The sequence below is a fragment of the Hesperophylax consimilis genome, chromosome 25 (genome assembly GCF_061612785.1).
Source record: "Hesperophylax consimilis isolate HC1 chromosome 25, BYU_Hcon_1.0, whole genome shotgun sequence".
NCBI lineage: Eukaryota > Metazoa > Arthropoda > Insecta > Trichoptera > Limnephilidae > Hesperophylax > Hesperophylax consimilis.
Window position 1 is genome coordinate 28,283,832 of NC_142860.1, and position 22,608 is coordinate 28,306,439.

The window sequence follows — 22,608 nt, forward strand, 5'->3', positions numbered from 1 at the left end:
TCCTGGGTTCAATTCCTAAATGCAACCTATCTTTTTCTGATTCGTCCATTTCAAATTTTCGTTTAAGATTAGCTAAAATTGTCTTCAATTATTAAATATTACAATTTGATGTTTTACTCGTTAAGTTAAATCCAAAAAAATAATAATAGCAAACATACTCATTTCGGTTGTCGGTGCATGGATGCGTGCGTGATGTGATGCGTATTCCTGTGTAACGTGTAAAATCATTCCATTTCAATAATTTTTTTTTTATTTTAAAATGATGAATCATGTGAGATATTTGAAAACAAATTATTTGTTTGCATATCCAATCGAGTGATAACGAAATAAGTAATATATTTATAAAATTATTTTATTCGAATTGTTTACAGACCATTTGTTTAGAGTGAAATAAAATAAAATATCGGGAATTAGTAGCAAACTAGCGCAGACCCGTGAAAAATCACGGGATATTATAATTCCAATTTTGAAAGACAGTTAAAATATTATATCGATAGGAAGGTACCTAATGTATCGCTTGTCGGAATTTTTCACCAAATCAGTCCCAATTTTGAAAAAAAAAATTACACTTAAATTCAAAGCAAACCCGAGTTCTAAAGTTCATTGAACCAGGGTTAAAGACAGACACACAACCGGAATTAGTATTTTTGATGATTGCTGATGATTGAACGAAATCCGGAACTATTATTAAAAATTGGTACTACAGGGTTTTCCAATAAGAGGTGTTATTTTGAATAGCCCGCTATTTCGGTAGATGTTACTTTTGAAGCTGTCATTTTTTGACATTTGACAAGTAGAAACTATTTTTGTTGTTTGTTTTTGGGGTGTTATGCCGTGTTGCGCTAACTCCTTCTTTAGCCGACGTTTCGGACAGCGTTGCAGTGTCCATCATCAGGGCAGATCCGGTAGATCCGAAGATGTGTAAATTTTGGTTGTCGAGTTTGTGCTTATTTATTTGTGGCCTGGGCCCGTCCAAGTGCGAAATCCCAACGGAAGTCCGTTATCGCCAGTAATAGCCAACTTCTTTATGGAGAAGTTTGAGGAAGCGGCACTTGATACAGCTTCAGCTGTCCCTAAAGTATGGTGGCGCTACGTCGACGATGTCTTCGCCATTTGGCCTCATGGAACGGAGAAACTTAACGAATTCCTGGACCATCTTAATTCTCTCCACAGCAAAATTAAGTTCACAATGGAGCTGGAAAACCAAGATAAAATCCTGCCTTTTCTAGATGTGGAGGTGATGCGAAAACACGATGGTAGCCTAGGACATACCGTATATAGGAAACCAACTCATACGAATCGATACTTACACGCTGATTCGCACCACCACCCAGCGCAGAAGAGAGGACTTATCCGTACGTTGGTGACCCGAGCGACCAGAATATGTGAAGAAACAAAACTTGGAGCAGAACTTATAAAACTGACCGATGCACTGGAGCGCAACGGTTACCCGGCAAGTCAGACTAGGCAAATTTTAAGAGCCAAATCTACAACAAACGAAGACAGAGTTGAACAAGACTCAAAAGGCTGTGCTTTCCTGCCTTTCGTTCACAATGTGACAGACAGAATTGCCAGGCTGTTGAGAAAAGAAAACATCAAAACTGTCTTCGGAACCACCACCAAAATCCAAGACCTACTGAGGTCTGCAAAGACTAAGTTTCCTCTGGAAGCAGATGGAGTGTACAAACTCAGCTGCTCTGGTTGTGACAAAGTTTATATAGGCCAGACAGAGCGGACGATTTCCAAAAGGATAGCAGAACATTTTCGTGCTTGTAAACTTGGCCACCCTGATAAATCGGCAATCGCCGAACACTTAATTGAAACCGGCCATTACTTTGGATTTGCTCCCGAGGTCCTGGGAAGACCCAAAACTTATAGATCACGCCTGATTATGGAGGCAATTGAAATCTACAAAAATCCATTTAATATCAATAGTGACGACGGAGCTAAGCTCAACAGCTCTTGGTATCCGGTAATTGACGGCTACACCAAAGCTAAACGCAAATAACATGTCTAAGTATACTCCAATACCATATAATAATACAATATAAAACCATTGCATTTATACCTTGATACTGGGTACATCTACTCTAACCGCTGTCAATCGGTTTTCTAATTCTAGAATTCACCACAAGATGGCGCCACTTCCGTTGGCATTTCGCACTTGGATGGGCCCCAGGCTATCATAAATACTGTGCTTTCAGAATTCGCCACAAGATGTCGCCACTTCCGTTGGCATTTCGCACTTGGACGGGCCCAGGCCACAAATAAATAAGCACAAACTCGACAACCAAAATTTACACATCTTCGGATCTACCGGATCTGCCCTGATGATGGACACTGCAACGCTGTCCGAAACGTCGGCTAAAGAAGGAGTTAGCGCAACACGGCATAACACCCCAAAAACAAACAACAAAAATGCTTTTGGCCGTGAGAATCTAAAAACTTAAGTAGAAACTACGCCATTAATAAAAATGGAACGATACACGCTTCAACAACGCATTGAAATTATTAAAATTCACTTGAGTGAATCAAATGCAAATCATCTTCAGTGATGAGGCCCATTTCCACCTCGATGGCTTCGTCAACAAGCAAAATTGTCGCTTCTGTAGCTTGGAAAACCCAAGAGTTATTGTTGAAAAGCCTCTCTATACTCAACGTATGACTGTTTGGTGCGGTTTATAGTCTGGCGGAGTCATTGAACCTTACTTTTTCGAAAATGAGGCTGGAGCAACAGTTACGGTGAATGGATTGCGCTTTCGAGACATGATTAATGATTTTTTATGGCCGGAATTGGATGGTATTGATCTGGACAACGTTCACTTTCAACAAGACGGCGCTCGTGCCACACAAGCAACGAAACCATTGATCTTTTACGATTGAATATGAAAATAACACCTCTTATTGGAAAACCCTGTATTTTGCAGGTGGATCAAATTCTTATTTTGCAGTTATTATTGCATTATCGCCAATTAAAACTCATTCGCGTTATCAATTATAAAACTATAAAAAGTTTAAACGCTGTATAAAATATAAAATGTAAAAGCTAAAGGGAAAGTATCGTATGAAATGCGTGCTATATCAAAACGAGATCATAATATTAAATATCTGAGCCTGTGGTGCAGTTCGCAGTTAGCACATCCTTTGACGTCAATTGCGCGAATCTTCCTTAATAATAATATCTTACCGTATACCATTTCCTGAAGTTAAAAATGTTTAAGTTTTTAAAACAATACATACCACAAGCAGTGTCGGTTTTCCCTAAGGTGCGTTTGTGCAGTGAACTCCCGTAAAAAATATACGGAAATGTCTAATTGGTATTATAAGTTTACAAAACTATTACTATACGCGCCATTCAATTTCCGTACTAAAAAGATTGATATTCGTACCTACTGTCTAAGAGCAACTCCGAAATGAATCACAAATTCCATACGTGCTGATATTCACACCGCAAGGTCCCATAGGTGCTGATATTCATACCGCACCTTTGGGACCTTCCTCTATATTTCTTAGGTTAATACAAAATGTACTAGTGGCGTCAGATTGGTAGACCTGCAAACCTAGCTACCTGACTACTAGCTGCCTGAGTGCACAGCACCTATGGGAGTACATTACAAGAATTGACGGGTTTTTTCTGTGATTATCGTGTTTTAAGATAATTACGATGTTACTTTTGACGACCAGTTTCATCAATTTGTGATGAAATTCTTTTAGATCTAGGGAATAGGATCCTATGAATAGACAAACATAGGATTTTTTCATCAACCTGTCTGAGGGAATTTTTTCGCCGATTGAACTCCCAATGATATAGGCCACGAACCGCCACTGACCATTTGTGAGATGATTTGAGATATTCACGCCAAATGTACTACCGTGTTTCTTTTTTGGGTTATCATGCCGTCTTGCGCTTCCTCCTCCTTTAGCCGACACGTTTGGGACAGAGTTACAGTGTAGATTTCTGAAAAGTGGTTGTTTATATGTATGTTGTATTTTTTTTTTTTTTTTTACAGTATTACCGCACAAGAGTCCCAACTGCTCCCGTCTGGAGCCAGTGAGACTATGGCATCCCCAATTGGGGTATGTTGTGAGGCTGAGGGTATTGGGGAGGGGAGGGAGATGGGGAAGAGGAAGGTGGGGAAGTACCTGGCTATTCAGATCTGGCTATTCAGATCTGGCTATTCAGATCTGTATGTATAAGTGCTACCGTGTTGCAAGCGTTAAGTAATTCGAAATCTTTCCTCTTCAGACTGACAGCCAGACAGAATGACCATCTTCAAAAGGATCTTAGAATACTTTCAGGCGTGCAAACTCGTCCATCCGGACAAATCGGCAATTGCTGAGCCCGTAATTGAAACCGGCCATTACTTTGGATTTGTTTCTGAAGTCCTGGGAAGACCCAAATTGCACTGAGTACGCCTAATTTTGCAGGCAATTGAAATCTACAATAACAGCTTATGAACAGGATATATTTTCGATTTACTTATTTATAAAGTCCGAGTTTATTATTCGGTACTTGGACCTATAAATAATGGCTACATATCGGATAAGTTGGTACATTATCCTATCGATAAGCTATCAAGAGGATGGTGAAATGCCACTAAGAGGGTTAAGTCTTTCAACACACTTATACATACGCCACAATCTGCCCTGATGATGGTCACGGTACGCTGCAAAGAAGAAGGAAGCTATACACGGCATAATAACGATGAATCACATCATTTTTGAGTTATTATCATACAATTTTGTAAAATCAAGATCACAAAACGATTGACACAATATGACAAGAACATTCGTAAATAGAGTTCATTTCTTAAAAAAACATTGCCATGAATAATTTGAAGCAACTCTCGCAAATTGACCGAAGGCTGAAGTTATTACCCATAGATAGAGTAGATATTGATGTTCTGTTATTTAATCGAATGAGTAATAACCTCTATCCGCCACTTGTACTACTTGTCAAGCATGGGTAGTATATTTGTATTTAGTACTATAGATCAGGACTGTTCAAACCACAACCCGCATGTGGGTTTTGCTTTTAAAATTTGAGCAAATTTGGATGCCTCTATAATAAATAATGTTTTCTCCTTATTTATAATGTTATCCTTCCCGGTAAGAGTAACAAAATATTACATTTTAGAAACAAACTCGAACTTTTGTTTATCCAATTTTGGATTTGTATTTAAGATATTTACGCAGCCAGCAATTTGCGCGCCATTGAAAAAAGGAATAGTGATTCGTAAGATGAACACATTAGGTAAAATAGACCAGTGATTGCCCAATCTCACTTTGATCGTCCTTTTCTCATTAAATAAATATTTACTAACAAATGTCTGTATTAGTTTAATGTAAAACGCCGCGTTGATAATTTGATATGTAATCGATGAAATATTATGCAACTATTTATTGTTTCGTAGGAGGTAGAAAGTGAGGTAGGAGAAAAGCAAAGGAAGTCACTGATCACCGTTGATCTCACATCACCGCAGAACCGCGAGGAGTTGTGAAGCCAGGTTGATCAGAGCAATCGGATTGAATGTCACGACCATCAGCAATGAGGCTACGACCAAAGAAGATGCGGCCCTAGGACTATCTAATATTGGACAGCCCTATAATATATAACAGCCGGACTGGTAATTCAATAGATATATTATATTATATGCGCGTGGGAGATGAAATTCAGACCTCACTTGACCGCGACGATAAAAAATAAATATTGCCACTTGACGTCGATGGAGATGAGACAGTAATGCCATTATTTATATGCTTAAAGACATTGGAAGATGTTTCAAATGATTAAGGCCATAGAACTATAAGCAGCAAAATCAGCTATAGGCAGACTAATGGAACCTAAGCGCAAGCCAAATACTATGTTTGGAAATCGCGCTTTCGGAGTATCTGGGCCGAAGTCTTGGAATAAACTCCCTCCGAAAATGAGACGCATTACAAGCCTAACAGAATTCAGGTATAAACTAAAAACTTACCTTTTCAGGCGCTCATACCGCATTCGCATCTAGCATTCTTAAATTGCCTATAATATATCCTTCACACTTTTCTCACTGGATTTACATTATTCGAAGCCCTACTCCCCAATCTGTCGTATACCAAAGGACGAATCACATTTAGGAAGATAAATTCTGATCAAATCCTTGTACTGTTGTACTGCGCAACAGAAAATTCTTACTCCCCTAAACTAACTCTCCTCCTAAACACGCATATATTATTAAAATAAAGACCAAAATTAATAATGGCATTTCCAATTACATGTGTTTCAATTATGTACGAACTGTATGTAAATTTCTCTAATAATTAATAAACAGAGTTAATCTCAAGTGACCTCCAGGTAAGTATGGTCTTGTATATTATCTGCCTGTACAGAATATATAAATAAATAATGATATATGTACATTCTAACGCAGCATCAGTACAGTGATTTATTTTTGGTGTGCTGTGTTGCGTTAAATCCTTCTTTAGCCAACGTTTCGGACAAAAATAAATAACTATAATACTTTTGGTCGTGAAAATCTCAAATACAAATCATCCAACTATTATCACATATTTATGACTACCCTTAAATGCATACTGTTGCAAAACTGCAACATACCGTTCAAACCACCTTTAACTCTTTGGTGTATACTAAATGCATGCCGTTTTAGAATTATTAAGTTCACGGTAATATATTTTATCGAGTGGCATCACCTTTTTTTTCTTTCGCGAATGTCAAATGTCACTTTTTCTTTAACAAAGTGAAGATTCTCGAAAATTGGTTGGAGGTTAGAATTACAGTTTTGTTTTGCTGTTATTATTTTGATTTTCTTAGGTAAGTAGATACAATAATACAATACTTATATGTAATAACTCGTATTTTTCCGGTACACTTATTAGTTTTGAGAATTTTTTTTTTTTTTTTTCATTCGTAAATTGTTCATATTATTTTTTTATTAAATACATGGTGTTGTAAATCTGCAACAATTTTTTTTTATCAAATATCATTAAAAAATTACAAAAAAAATAAATTCTTTATATTTCCTTGCATATGAATGTAAATATCTACAAAATATTTTTTTTCCAGAAAAATTAATAAATCATGCATTTAAGGGTTAAGATTATGACGGAAAATAGCATTATTGTCCCGATGAAACACCAACATTCAGCATCGAAACATTGTTTGAAAACGTTTTAGATCAGTTTGGCGTCAGTACTTCGCAATCTTCGGACCAACTTAATTGCCTTCTCCTGGAACGGTGGGTCAGCTTGTTATATGTTACGAGACTAATGTGCCGCACACTTACCGGCGGCCTTCTCTCGACAGCCCTCGATGAGGTCCTTGTTGAGCACGTCCAGCACTCCCTCCACCTCCTCCCCGCCCTCCCCCTCGCCCAGGTGCACTTTCAGGAACTTCTCAGTCACGTCGCTGGCCGACTCCACGCGCGACTCCTCCGGCTCCAACTCGTATCGCTCCACCTGCAACCAAACAAGCCATCAATCCACCAACCCATCAATCCAACAATCTATCAATATATCAAGCCATCCATCTAACCATCCACCAAACAACCTACCAGTCACTCAATCATTAAACCAATAATCTACCAACCAACCAATAGTTAAACCAATCCATTCATCAATCATTCAACCAATCAAACCATCTGCCATCAAGATCCGCATTAATAAATCCCCTCCTACAGAGTAACCTGCCGTAACCTGCCTCACAACGTCGCCCAACCAGGCGGCGACATAGTTCCGCGCCTTTGCACTGTAAAGACTGGGGCACTCTTATGAAGTGTCACATTAAAATATATTATTTTAAATCAACCTATCAACTCATCGACCAATCCATCAATCGATTATTCAACCGATCAATCCATCTATCAATCTATAAATAATTAAATCCGTTACATCAATCTTTTAAGATAAATGAACTAGATATACTCACATAAATAAGTTTTATCTACTTATCATTAACTCAAATAACCTCAACAGAACTACGGAAGAGCTAAAAATGATGAAAAAATGAAGAACGTTCGCTTAGTTCTCTTACACGTAACATAACGTTCTTCGCCATGAGCTCGCGATTAAAGTACATGTTTTATTTTATAAATATTATATAATCGATTTAAAATTCAACTTCTATGTACATGTCATGTAAACATCGTTATATAAATATTATTATGATAAGTAAAATAAAGGGGACTAAGTTTACGACCCTGGGGTACACCTTAATTACAAATTATTTTTATCCCCGTTCAGCTCAGATAAGGTTAGGTTAGGTCAGATTGGAATAGTTCAGTTCAAATAGTGTTAGGTTAGGTAGAAGTAAGGGCACAAACCGCATCGAGGAAGTTGATGTATCTGTAGTACTGCGGTCGTTTCTTCTCACAGAAGTTCCGAAACAGCAGCCGTCCGATGGGCTGCTGGTCGACTATAAAGCTGTATCTCACATCTGTAACAAAACACGAAAAACGTGGTTAGTGGTTAATCATTTCATTAGACTTCTGTCTGCTAACTGTCAAAGTCTGTATTCAAGTGTTGTTGGTTTAAAGCAGTCTCCTGGTTTCGTCAAATGACATCAGTTGGAATAAAACTGTATGTTTTCAAAGTAAATACATAGCTTATATAGTGCACACTTTTTAAGGCAGCGATTTTAACACAGGGAAAGGCAAATTATTTTATGTAATTAATAAAAAAATAATGAGTTCATCTAAGGTTTATCGATAAATTGGGGCTCCATTGCAAGAATTGCAGAGCTTAAAAGACCTGGTTAACCTGCTTGACTCTGTGCAAAGGAAGGCTGTACGTCTGATCCCAAGCCCATTGTTCAAATATTATATCTATTACTAATACTCCAGCCCCTTCATTAACCCACCTCACAAGGTCGCTCAGCCAGGTGGCGATGTAATTATCCTTTACATGGTACAGAAAGGGGACCTTTTGTGAGGTGGTCACATAAAAAAGTAGGTTAAATTAAAATAAAGGTTAAACGGAGAAAACTGATTTAAAATATTGCCAATTTATTAAAAATCTAGTCAATTTATTAGTATTCCTGTTAAAAACGGGACTGCAGGCCTTCAACGAATGAATTGACAGATTTCCTAAAAAACTAATTTGTTACGAGGATGTCTAAACACGTGTTTATAGAAATTCTATTACTGTCGCATTTCGTGATTATACTTATCAGGAAAAGCGAAGCACGAACACGTGTTCCGATATATTGTGAATGGACTCATATTTTATTAGGAAATGGCTTACCATCATGTTTTTAACAGGGCTTTAATAAATCAGTCATACTCATTTTTCTCCGCGTATAAACTGTGTAAAGGCATACCGCTGATAGCTCAGTTGTGACAAGTCCATCTTTTTCATAAATAACGAACGTAACACAAAAAGAGGGAAATTGTACAATTGTGAAAATCGAATAATTGACATAATTCCGAGAATTGGATTGATTCACTCTCCGTCTGCTTCTCTATCAAATAATATCCTATCCGCGTACCACCATTCGGATACATGTTTTATTTAAACGAAAAACTTAATAACATTAACTCTGCAGACTAATTTGTTCGGTTTTGGGAACAATTAAATAAAACTGTAGTCAATTTGTTCGCTTTTCGGAACAGCTTGTATGGTCTCGTAGAAATCGTTGTCTCCCTTACCCTCATAGTTTGAAATATGACCTAAACGGTGTTAGAAAGAGAAAACACCAAGCTTTATATTCAAATAAATAACAATTTAAATGTTCGCTTTTTCAAAATATTAAATCTCCGAAAGTTCTTCGCCGATTGCTTTTAAATTTTGACACAACTTTGTATTCGAATACGCGTCTGTTTTTATATAATTATATTACATAGATGTCACCTGTAACAGCGCATCTGTTGGACAAAGATGCTTTTTTGAAAACCAGCGCCATCTGTTGGACGTAAAAGCAAAACGCGTTATCGTTTCTCTATCTGCACAGACAGACTGAGCCGTGGCGGGGTACAGCTAGTTTTCAAATGAGGAAGTTAACTACAGAATAATTGAAATATACACCATTATGAAACTAAAGGTTCCGACCGCAATTTGAAAAAAATGTATGAAACTTTTTTATATGAAACGACAAAAAGTGAGATGGCAGTGATGTTGATATATTTGTCTAATAAAATATGTGTTTTTTCATTACGAGTAGTTTTACAGTGTTTAGAGAAAAAACCTAAGGCGAGATATTTTAAAAACTTTTCGCATGATTTCATAATTTTAATATAATAAAAATTGAAAAATTTTTTCATCACCTTTCAAAAAGTTTTTAAGTTTTCGGATATGTACAGCATCTTTAAGAAATACAACGGTCAATATGCCAGAGGCCTGAAGGGTTAAAGCAACTATGCAAAAAAAAACACTTTCAAAGTTAATTTACAGGTTCTGTGAAAGTTCTATTCAAGTTCTGTTTTATGTCCATTTTGAGAAACAACTGCCCCACATTGAAATAATAACAGAATTTGAATAAACGTTTTACAGAACTTGAATTTTAACTTTGAAATTCGATGAATTATTAAAATTCTGTGAAACAAGTCATCCTTAGGAAACTCAAGTCGGGGAGATTGAAAGAAGATTGTTCATTATCAAGTTCGCTCATCCAAATAATTAGCCATTAGTTCCTGGGACCGTTAGATCGAAAGGGAGTGGATTGGCAGCGGCAGGGGAACTGTTGGACGCTTCATTATTTTATTACGTAGCTAATGAAAACATTCTTCAGAATACGGTCTGTCCAGCATCAAACATTCTTTTACAGACAATTGCCTGAAGTATTTTACAATATTTGAAGGATATTGGAATTGTACATATACATACCCAATCAATGCACAACGTTCTGAAGTAGGTAAATAAAAATAAATTGGACACAGTACACGGAGAAAAATTAGTAATGCTGATATATTGAAAATCTCTTCAAAGTCTAGTCAAAGTCACCCCGTTAAAAACGGGACTGCAAGACGTTTCCTGATGTGGTGTTGGAACACGTGTTCATCCACCTGCGTTTGTCTTAATAGTATATAAATATATATATATTTTAATTTATTGAAACATATAAACAAGGTTACAATTTTTTAACAATATAAACACCAATATATCAATCACTCTCCTAATAAAGCAGCTGCTTGTGTTTAGGAGAGGACAACAAAAATATTTTTACATTTGTTTAAATTAAACAAAAATTATTAGTAATAAAACAAAAAATAACACAAAAAATAACAATAAAAGTAATAAAAATATAGGTTAGTTAATAAATGATTCAAAGAATTTAAATGGCAAAAACATATTTCTAAACAATAAGTAAAGTTATGAGGTGGTACAAGAGTATTTTAATTTAATTTTTTTTTATATTTTTCGTAGTTTTCTTCCGATCGTATATCAAGGGGTAATTTATTAAATAATTTTACACCCTTGAATATATAGTGATGTTGTGCTGTTGTGGTTCGTGCTAGTGGCACGGTTAGTCCTCCAACAGATATTATTCTTTTGCTAATATTCAATTGTGGTAAATTATTTTTACTAAAGAAATCTTTATGTATTTGTAGAAGTGCAATTTTGTCATAAATTTTTGTAAGTGGGGGAACCGGGAAATCTTGAAAAACATTTATAGTTGGGTAGTAATATGGCTTTTTTAAGATGATTTTTATTAGTATTTTTTGAATAGTTTCCAGTGGGAGTAGGGATGATTTATATGCACCCCCCCAAGCCACGATTCCATATTGTAGGACAGAGTGCGCCAGTGCATAATAAATATCTTTTAGTATTTTTAATGATACAATATTTCTTAGTCTAAAAAATATATAGATTAGTTTTCTCATTCTGTCTACTGTGGAATTTATTTGACTTTTCCATTTAATGTTATTAGTTATTATCAATAATTATTCCAAGATATTTTATTTCTTTTTTACTACTAATGTTTATACAGTTTGAATTACAGGGTGCGAATTTAAGGAGGCAATTTCTTTCGTGAATTTTTATGTTTAGATTTACATTTGAGTTATTCCCTGTTAGGCTATAAGGTATAAAATGGGTTTTTTCGACATTCAGTGTCAATAAATTTTCGTCAAACCATAGTTTAACGATATTTATTGCATTATTAGCTGATACTACGACCTCATTCCATGAATTTCCTTCAATAGTTATAACTGTATCATCTGCGTAAGATATGATGTTTCCAACGATTGGGAGTTGAAAAAGTTCATTTACATATAATATAAATAGTAAAGGTCCCAAAACAGTTCCTTGTGGAATTCCAAAATCTATATTTTCTATTTCACTTAATTCGTTGTTTACTTTAACCTGTTGAGTTCTTTGATAGAGATAACTTTTTAACCATGTTTTAGCTTTGCCAGTAATTCCTATATTATTTAGTTTATTAATTAATTTTGAATGTGAGACACTATCAAAAGCTTTACTGAGGTCAATGAATATACTTAAGCATTTTTTGCCTCTATCTAATGTTTTGTAAATAAGCTTAGTTAATCATGACGAAATGCAAAAATGGTTTATGTTCGGACATCGTGAAAAAAAACATTGGTATTTTACTTAAAGTTTACCTATCAATTCATTCGTTAATAATACGAGTAATAACGATTGGATTATTTTGTATAGCGCCGTGTTCGTGAGAAAATCATCTCAATCACGTTAATGGCCTACAATCCCATTTTTAACAGGAATACGAATAATTTAAAGAGATTTTTAATAAATTAGCAACATTTTTATCAGTAAGTATTCTCCGTGCAATCTTACATAAAGAAGTGTTCCGTTGGGGGATTGTTTTTTACATGAATCTACAGTTTTAGATTGATGAAACTTTGCACACTTGACATTCAAAAGAAGAGGAAAATTACTGTCTACATCTGATTTCGAAAACCTCTGTATAATACCCGGGCAACGCCGAGGACTTTAGCTAGTTATATTACATACACGTTTTATGTTTAGTTTTCAGAGTTAATTCTCATTTACACACCTTTCATTTATAATGTAATTAAAGTAATAGAATTCAAAATATTTCTTTCAAACCAACCGAATTCAGTAGGTATTTATCTCATTCAGTTTGTAATTTCATTATAAAATCAACGACTGTTGAAAAGGCCACAATAATTCATAAAATTAATAGAATATAACGAAAAAGAAACAATAATTGAAACAAATAAACGTAAATTCCAGAAAATGAATACTTCGTTACATATTATACATTTATGTATTTGAACCCCGCCTACGGCTTTCGACCCACAGAGAGCAAATAACAAAGAATAATCTAGAATTATGTACATACCGAGGGTTATAAAAATATCCTCACAAACAACTCAAACCTTTGGGGCAAAAGGAGATTTTAAGATTCCAGAAATATCATTGAACGCGAGAGGAAAAATAAGCTTTAACCAAAAGAAACAAATATTATGCTGTTTTCCTTCTCAAATTTAACAAGTATAAAATTTTAGAAGAAATAAACCTTTATCAAAATGTGGATACTACTTGTCTCCCTGGTCGACAGCTGTCAACTCCGAATACCGCAGAGGGTGTCTTATGCTCTGCGAAAATGTCTGCAGAATATACAAATTAATATTTTATTTATTTATTTACTGCTAGCCGCTAGTGGCAAACCAATGCACTATTGCTACATTTATATATATAGGGTGTATCGGCACGTAGGAAGGTTTTTCAATAACCAGATCAAGAGAATTTTTGACAATCCGTGTTACTTTCTAACTAACATAATTCAGATCTAAACTTAAAACTCACCTCATTAGACAATCATATCCATAAAGTTAGAAACAGACCGCAACATTGTAAATAACTAAATGTGTAAAACAGGTAAACACCAAAATATTTGTAAGCTTTTTAAGATCATTTCATAAACATTGTCCAGTCCAGTACTAAATTCTTCAGTATTTTAAAATAAATATCAACATTACCGTTGCCAAAATTTATATAGCCTATATTATATAGTTACAGCCAAAAGTCGCTATCCGCGTCTGACCGTTTGTGCGTACTTAGTTCTTCTAAACTATGCAACGGATTTTCATTGGGTTTTCACTATCAATCAAGGAATTTCTTCTGGGTGGTTTATATATATACCACACGCGCAATATATTTAAAGAAAGCAGAGAACTGTCAATGTTTTGTAATCAAGTCGTAAAAAATATATATTTGGGGCGCTTACATTGCTAACACTGGTTAAAACTTGTGAGATACATCAAAATAATGTACTACGAAATTGTATATCTTAAAAAGGCCTACAGCAAAGTTTGCGATGGTATATGTCCAGCAACGCCAAAGTTGTCTGCAGGCAAAGTTGTCAATTTTTCAATAAAAAGTGTATTTATCTGAAGTGACAGGTTTAGGACAGGTGAGTGTGTTTAATGTATCTGTTTGTAAATAGTAAAATTTTAGTCTAGGAAATCGTAATAAATCGTACAGCTCTCTTAGGTTGAGTTTTCACAAAAACGACACTATACAAATTATTATTATTAAGTACTGGTCGTAAATGAAAACTTGTTCACAATCTGAAATTATTATTATCAACTACTGGTCGTAAATGAAAACTTGTTCACAATCTGAAATTCCTAGTCCTAATATTACACAAATACCTACATAGCAGCTCTTCCCAATAATTCATGTATGTAAGCCGTGAGCACTGAGGGGATACACCGATAGAAGTGGCTTGTGGGCGTATCAGTGCGACCGGAGTTTTTTGTTTACACAGGAGGCCCGGAGGAAGATAATTTTCCTCGGGGCCTATGTCATTTTTGGGGAAGCTGTGTGGGGGTCTATTAAAGAGAGGAAGTTCTGGGAAGGAAGGAACATATCCCTCTGCGGCGCAAGACGATGGGTCGAGAGTACAGTTGGAGAGGTCGAAGGTCCTCAAAGCAGCCTCTCCCGATCTGGCACGCCGCGCAGCTGGTGGGCAGGCGCATCCTAAACACACCTCCCCCCGTGAACCCGGGCACCCCTGCTAAATCACCAAACGTAGTGAACCACTTGGGGTAACCTATGGCTGAGGTATTGGTCCAATGAATGGACAGCGGGGCGGCGGTACCCATACCCGCCTTCCTTTTCGCGTGTAATTTTGATGATTTGTTCTATGAATATGTAGTACATTCAAAATAGTATTATATTCTTTTCTAATGACAACTCCTGTATAAAATATGAAGTATGAACATAATGATCGTGTAAAGCAAAGATTTTTCATATGGGTTCTCCCATTGATGTAATTAGTCTATGGGTTCTCCCATTGATGTAATTAGTCTATGGGTTCTCCCATTGATGTAATTAGTCTATGGGTTCTCCCATTGATGTAATTAGTCTATGGGTTCTCCCATTGATGTAATTAGTCTATGGGTTCTCCCATTGATGTAATTAGTCTATGGGTTCTCCCATTGAAGTAATTAGTCTATGGGTTCTCCCATTGATGTAATTAGTCTATGGGTTCTCCCATTGATGTAATTAGTCTATGGGTTCTCCCATTGATGTAATTAGTCTATGGGTTCTCCCATTGAAGTAATTAGTCTATGGGTTCTCCCATTGATGTAATTAGTCTATGGGTTCTCCCATTGATGTAATTAGTCTATGGGTTCTCCCATGGATGTAATTAGTCTATGGGTTCTCCCGATGTATTTTTTATAAGGAGCGCATTACACTCATAGTATCACACTTCTATGAATTATTTGTTCAGTGACTGTGATGTAAGTATCTCCTCGTCAAGCTGACAAGTGACGTGTGATGTCTGTACCGAAGTTAGTTTGTTCCGCGCTAACAATGCGAGTACGGTACAATACACGCCCGTGACTCGTACATTGTAACATACGTACAATTACTTGTCTCGACCCGTGACATGCAGAACATCGGAATGAACAAGGCGGCAATTAGGGCACAAATTCGCTATTTTTTTTTACTAAAATGTTATTACGTAACCTTTTTCATGTTCCGATTGCGGATATTTATGTTCACAGAAAGGCACTGTAAAACGTCACATGTACCCAAGCGAGAGAAAAAACTTAGTCATGTTCCTATTGTAACTATTCATGTTCTCAAGAGGAATCTTTAAAAATTATATTTTATTAATTTATTTGTGTACGTAATCTTGCGTCAGATCCGGTAGTTCAGATTTGTTTACAATATTGGCCTAGTGAATAATCCAAGTTTTCGACCTTGATCGGCGAACGCAACATTGTCAAAAATCCGAAAACCACGCAATAAGAGTTACATATTTAGACACGTGATTAATCAATACAATCAGTGCTTTCGAGTTTGAACGAATCATTATGTTTTTAACGCATCTCAACCTAACCAAGTCAAAACTTTTCGTTGATACATTTATTTATTTATTTAACATCCTCGGTATAAATATACAATAAACAATAATTGCATGTCACAGTATACAAGCATAATCAAATACCTAAATTAACTGTGGAATTTGATCGTTAAATGACGACAAGAAGCATACAATTAATACAAGCTCCAGAAGGATTTGGAAGTAGGAGATACAATTACATACAAAATATAAAATAAATTAATATTGATTAAATTAATACAATAGTATAGCCTTCTTGTACCTACATTCCGTGCAGTTAAATAGATCCGACACATCTGCGTATCTGTTACTAACTTCGTGCAATCTAGGTACAAGCGAGTTTTCAAATGCTCAATCATGGTATTGTTACATTTGAACATGATTTTGGAACGAGTAGCTCTCGTGGGTATATGAAATTGAATATACTACCATTTACAATGTCGAACGTAAATAGGAAGTCGGGAAATAGTATTCTTTGATCTGAGAGTTTTAATAAATGTAATTTTTTTCGTGAAATAATTATAGATAGGACTACCGAGTTTAAAATTAGTATGATTATTTATTGTTTTTATTAATGTGTCTTAGGAATTTGTGATGCAGAATAATAATAATAATGGGGGGAGGGAAAAGAGTAAGGTTTGAGAAGGTCACTGGCTATTCAGATCTGCCCACCAAATATGGCTCAAGTCATTCTTAGAAATCTTTCAGCAGAACTTTTAAATGAATCCGTTCAGAGTACTTTATGGATTAGCTTACAAAATCCACAGATCAAAGGTTCGCATCTGCATGACATTGCTAGATATAAATAGCGTCATATAAGTTTCTTGATAAAGATTAGGCGATAACTCAGGCAATAAAAATCACTGCTTCTGACCCCGCTGAATCAAGGTCAATGTCTTCATTTACAAATACACAGAAACCAAGCAAGGGCGAAACAAGTTTTAACACTTTAATCGGCCCTAAATGGGTTTAATGACACGGGCGACGCTTGACGGCTAATATCCAAAAGCTATAAGGGTTTACGGTTAAATTTATGACTGTCATAATCCACCCTTAAGCACGCCAGGGAGACAGGAAAGGGGAAGGTTAACCCCCTGGGGAAGTGAAAGCATTAAACAACAATGTGCCGAAATCGCAAAAGCTTGAATCTCTACTACAATTATCAAGGACTTTGTGGTAATGTTTACCATTTGCTTGTAGATGGTGTAGTAATAAAATAACATATTTAGTATTTTATTAACCCCTCAGGACACTGGCATATTGACCGTTAAATTTCTTAAATATACTGTCAGATAGACGGAGTATCTGTGTGTATTTCTGCTTCGCAATAAAATCCAAATAAATGGGATTTTTCTGAACGATGATGAAATACTCTTTTATTGTTACAAATTAACGTTTAATTTTATTGTTCGAAATTAACATTTAATTTTATGGTTAGAAATTAACATTTAATTTTATTGTTCGAAATTAACATTGATTATGTTGTTAGAAATTAATATTTAATTTTATTGTTAGAAATTAACATTTAATTTTATTGTTCAAAATTAACATTTAATTTTATTGTTCGAAATTAACATTTAATTATGTTGTTAGAAATTAACATTTAATTTTATTGTTAGAAATTAACATTTAATTTTACTGTTCGAAATTAACATTTAATTTTATTGTTAGAAATTTAACTTTAATTTTTGAAATATCAAAATTTTGAAATCAAACAAAGAATTTTTGAAAATGGCTCACCTTACGTTTCTTTGTCTAAACACTGAACTAAAATTGGTGATCGCGAAAAAAATACATATTTTACGTCTTTTTATGTTTCATATAAAAATAATTAATAAATGATTCTCTCTCTCTCTCTCCTAATATTATTTGTCATTTTACTGAACTTATGTATAATTTTATATTATTATTTGTTTGGTTTTTTAATTGTACGTAACCTGTATTTAATTGCATTTTTACCTGTATGTGTGTAATTTGTAGATTTTTACCTGTAACTTAACTGATTTTTTGTAACTGGATAGTTCTCACGTAAGTGAGAAATAAATAAATTCACAAAGTTTCGTAAATTTTTTTCAAATTGCGGTCGGAACTTTTGGTGTACATTTTAATTCATCTGTGGTCAACTTCTAGATTTGAATATAAAGCGTGGAATTTTCTCTTTCTAACACCGTTTAGATCATATATTTAACCATGATAGTAAGGGAGACAACGATTTCTATGAGATCACATGAGCTGTTCACATGAAATTAACCTGAGGGGTTAAAAATGAAATAATACCGAAATTCGGTTTATTTGTTGTTTTATAAGCCGATTAAATCTACACAAATAATACCCCGTGCTACCACAACAGTTATCCGGTTGAAAAAACACGTAAAAATGTATTTCTGCAAAATTCACTGAGCTGCTGAAATACACAAAAAGCAATTACAAATAAGAATTTATGGGATAACATTATTACCCCATACATTATATTGCAAACAAACCAAATAGTGGCGATATTTTGTATTAACTCAAAACATCACTGGTCACATTTGGTATCGCGTTAAAACAACAATATATCGTTGATTGCTTTTCTTACGTGATACCAGACAAAACCAAAACATGTCATCGTCCCAACTGCCCAGAGCCAATCCGTGAGTTTGGAGTAAGTGGAGAACGAAAGGAGATGAATGTTTAATTAATTTTACCTCACTGGTAAAAGATCTAGTCAATTAATATAGATAAAGCAATTTCAAGTCAGGTTTAGATTGTTTATTTTATTTTTAAGAACAGAATATACCTAGTGAGCTATCGAACAATACACACAAAGTTTTTAAGGGATGTAATAACGTTAACTGATAATATGAAACAATATTAGTAAAACATGTAACAGTAACATACAATAAAATAGAAACTAAAACAATATAAGAAAAATCACCAAAACTAATTTATCAACGATACTATAATGTGTAATTGTTGAATAGATCATTCATCCAATTGGTTAGTGAGTGTATTTGATAGTTAATTGTGCAAGTATTGCAGAAGAACGTTACATTTTGTCTTGTGTTCCTTGTCGGTATATGGAATTTAATAGTGGCGACGATGGCAGGGCTCTCAATTAAATTGTTAATGACTCTGTGTAACACAACATAATGCTCCTGTCAGACAGCATTATTAGATGCAATTGATTCACCAAACTGACATTATTAATGGGTTCAACTGGAATTTCGACCTTAAAATTCATGAACCTAAGAAAGTTTTGCTGATCTCGTTATATATTGTTAGAGTGAACTTTATACAAAGGGGACCAAATGGTGTTTTTGGGTTCAAATCCCGGCGTGCGCAAGTAAGCTTTAGTGGATAAATTTGTCTTATTTCACAATTCATTCGTTAAAAATAATATACAGTTTAGTTGCGGCACGTTCCACAGTGAAAGATCTCTTAGTATCGCCCTGGTGTAAGACCACCATTCAGAATCGAAACGTTGCTTGAAATGGCTTTAGCCGTGTTTGGTCTGAATAGCCAGATACTCCCCTAACTTCCTCTTACTCATTTCCTTCGCATCCCCACTACCTTCAGCCTCGCAACATATCCCAATTCGGGATGCAATAGTCTCACTGGCTCTAGACGGTTGTGAGGAGTTGGAGCTCCTAAAAATTAAATAAAAAATTAATTGCGGTATTCATTCTAAACTATGACTTGGATCTGTGATTTCAAAAAATTTTAAACAACGATATATCGTTGTTTGCACTGGAGGGGTTGAGGCAGCATACGCCCGGCAATACAGCCGGAACGGCGCGGCGGCCGTTAACACGGCGAATAAACCGCAACACCGCCCGCTAAATCGCTATTTATTACCTGCTTTTATTGTTTCATTAAAAACGTACACACGGAACACGGATTAAGAATAAATAGGCCACTAAAAAAACTTTTTATGAATAGGTTCGTATCTCGGGCGGTAAAAGCAGGCTTAAATTTTGTACGATCGTGAAATAAGAACAAAGGATTGGCCACAAAAGATAAGTGTTTTTTTTTTAATATTACGTTTGAATTGAAACCTTAGATGAAATCTTAGGGGAACAGAATATCATAGGGAAATACCATGTGAGTAAGTATTTTTTTAATATTTATATTTTTTGTAATACCTGCATCATAAAGCGCCCCTTAGGTGATATCTCACAAAAGCGGCGCTATACAAATTGTCCAATAAATAAATAAGCACTTAGACGAAAACAGGCGATTGCTGCATAAGCTTTATGGCATAGGTTCCTAACTAATGGATCGCCGCCAGAAACAGTAAAAAAATTATTGTAATAATATTATTTTTTTGTGTGTCTTGAAATTTGAATTTACTACCATTATTTTTTTATCAGTGTGTGTTGAAATTTGAATTTACTACCATTATTTTTAATCTAATATCCCGATATAAACTGGTATTTACGAATTTCGGAAGTTGTTAAAAATGTCAAAGTGTTTACATGTATTATTAAATATAAATTTAGAACTTAAATAAACTAATTAGCTTCTATAAATATACTTTTACAATATATATTTTTTAGATAAATTTAAAGAGAAAATAGCGATATACCTACATAAAATGAGAAAAAAAGTGTAAACAAAGTATGTCGATGTTTCCAATTTTCCACTAACAGTACTACATTGCATATATAGAACAATGTCGGAATCCTTCAGGTTTTCATTTTGATTAAACAATTCGCACATTTTTCTGATCATGTCAAGAGATGGAATAACAAAAAGTATTATCTGAATGAACAAAGCAAGGATTATGTATTATGACATAGTTGTGTGAACCACGCTTCAGAGTATCTTTTGAAAAAACTTCAAACATTTCAGAATAAAGCTATACGCATAGCCCTGGTTGCCCCCAAATGGTTAAGGGTAACGCATAACATTGTAAAAAATTAACTTTCCACTACAACACATAAATACCTGTCAAACTTAATCACAAACACCTCAGCACAGGTTCTCCTAGTGAGGTGTTCACGTAACATACAATATCACTCACACACAGTTTTACCTATATCAATCTATGTTCTTTATTTTTTATACCTTTTTTCTGTACTTTTTTCTCTGCACTACAATATAAACCACTGTAATCATTTGTAAAATGTGTATTTAAGAATAGACATAAATAAATAAAAACGCAACTCCACAAAGACTCTAAATGACTCCTTATTAAAAAACCACATCTTAAGTATCGCGGAAACATTTTATGCGGGTATTTCCACCCATGAAAACGCGTCCATAAATTGCCTCGCCCGGTACGACGAAAACGTACGTACCACATATAAAAAACCTAAACAAATCTTTCATAAAGTTTAACATTCCCATATTGCAGCCATGTCCCTATGCAAATAATTTTTCCAAATAAACTACCTTTTCAACAACCATTATTTTAAAATTATGATGAAAGAGAAGGGGGCCTTTTTGGCCCGGAACTCTGTATGCTAATATTTAAAAAAGTCATAGTTGTGTGACATTTCATTCTACCTGCCTATCCTCGCGGTTAAATGGTATGATATTCAGTAAATAAGTGAAATTTTGGTATATTACACTGAGATCTTCACCGAAGCAAACAGATTTCTCAATCTGAAGTACATACGTAAAATACCAACACAAATTATTTAGAATTATCCAAGTAGTAGAGTGGTGAGAGGTTTCGCCCACGCACGAAAGCTGACGGGTTTGGGGTTGTGGGAGGAATGAAAGCACCTGGTTCCACCTAACCAGCCTTATCTTGCTAGACAAAAGCTAGTGGGGTTTCTATATCATACACAAGAAGCAGCAAAACATCTGAGTGAATCTGCCAAGTCTACGAAAGTTCACAAAGTTGAATAAAAAGGAGAATCGATTCTTGGGAATTCGTTAGCAAACTTCTTGCAAATTTATGTTGAGCTAGAGTAGTTTTACCTTCGTGTAACTAACTGGCTTGCTTAGAAGAAAGAAGTGCTTATCGAAGCATTTTTCATTTAAAAAAATTAACATTCATTGGAAATCAGAAAACAACATCCATAGTTAAATATTTTTTTCACACAGCTCCACACGGGAAGTACTGAAGCAAATAATTTCCAGGGTCTGTGTCGTCTTTGGGGTCTTTTTGAGGAAAGGAAGAAGTGAAGTTGTTGAAGAGGGAGGAAACACAGGTCGACAAAGCGTTCTACAGCTGAGCTAAAGTTAAATCTATCAAAAGGGTCGCTCTGAGGTGCATTGACGATCTGCACAGGGTCAGCTCAGCAGTATTACTAAAGTATCTGCAGGCCCTATACCTGAACAGCACGCGGAGCTCTTGAGAGGCTAGCTTGACCCTGACTTCA

At 35.1% G+C, this 22,608-nt stretch overlaps 1 protein-coding gene across 1 annotated transcript in view; it reads right to left on the minus strand.

The window, feature by feature from the left end:
• Gprk2 (G protein-coupled receptor kinase 2) overlaps positions 1-22,608 on the minus strand; it is a 241,790-nt gene that overhangs the window by 18,575 nt on the left and 200,607 nt on the right. Inside the window, exons 3-4 of the mRNA XM_089646948.1 lie at positions 8,322-8,434; positions 7,287-7,458 (exon numbers count right to left, since the gene is read on the minus strand). Coding sequence (XP_089503074.1) covers positions 7,287-7,458; positions 8,322-8,434 — 285 coding nt within the window. The remainder of the gene's footprint in view (positions 1-7,286; positions 7,459-8,321; positions 8,435-22,608) is intronic.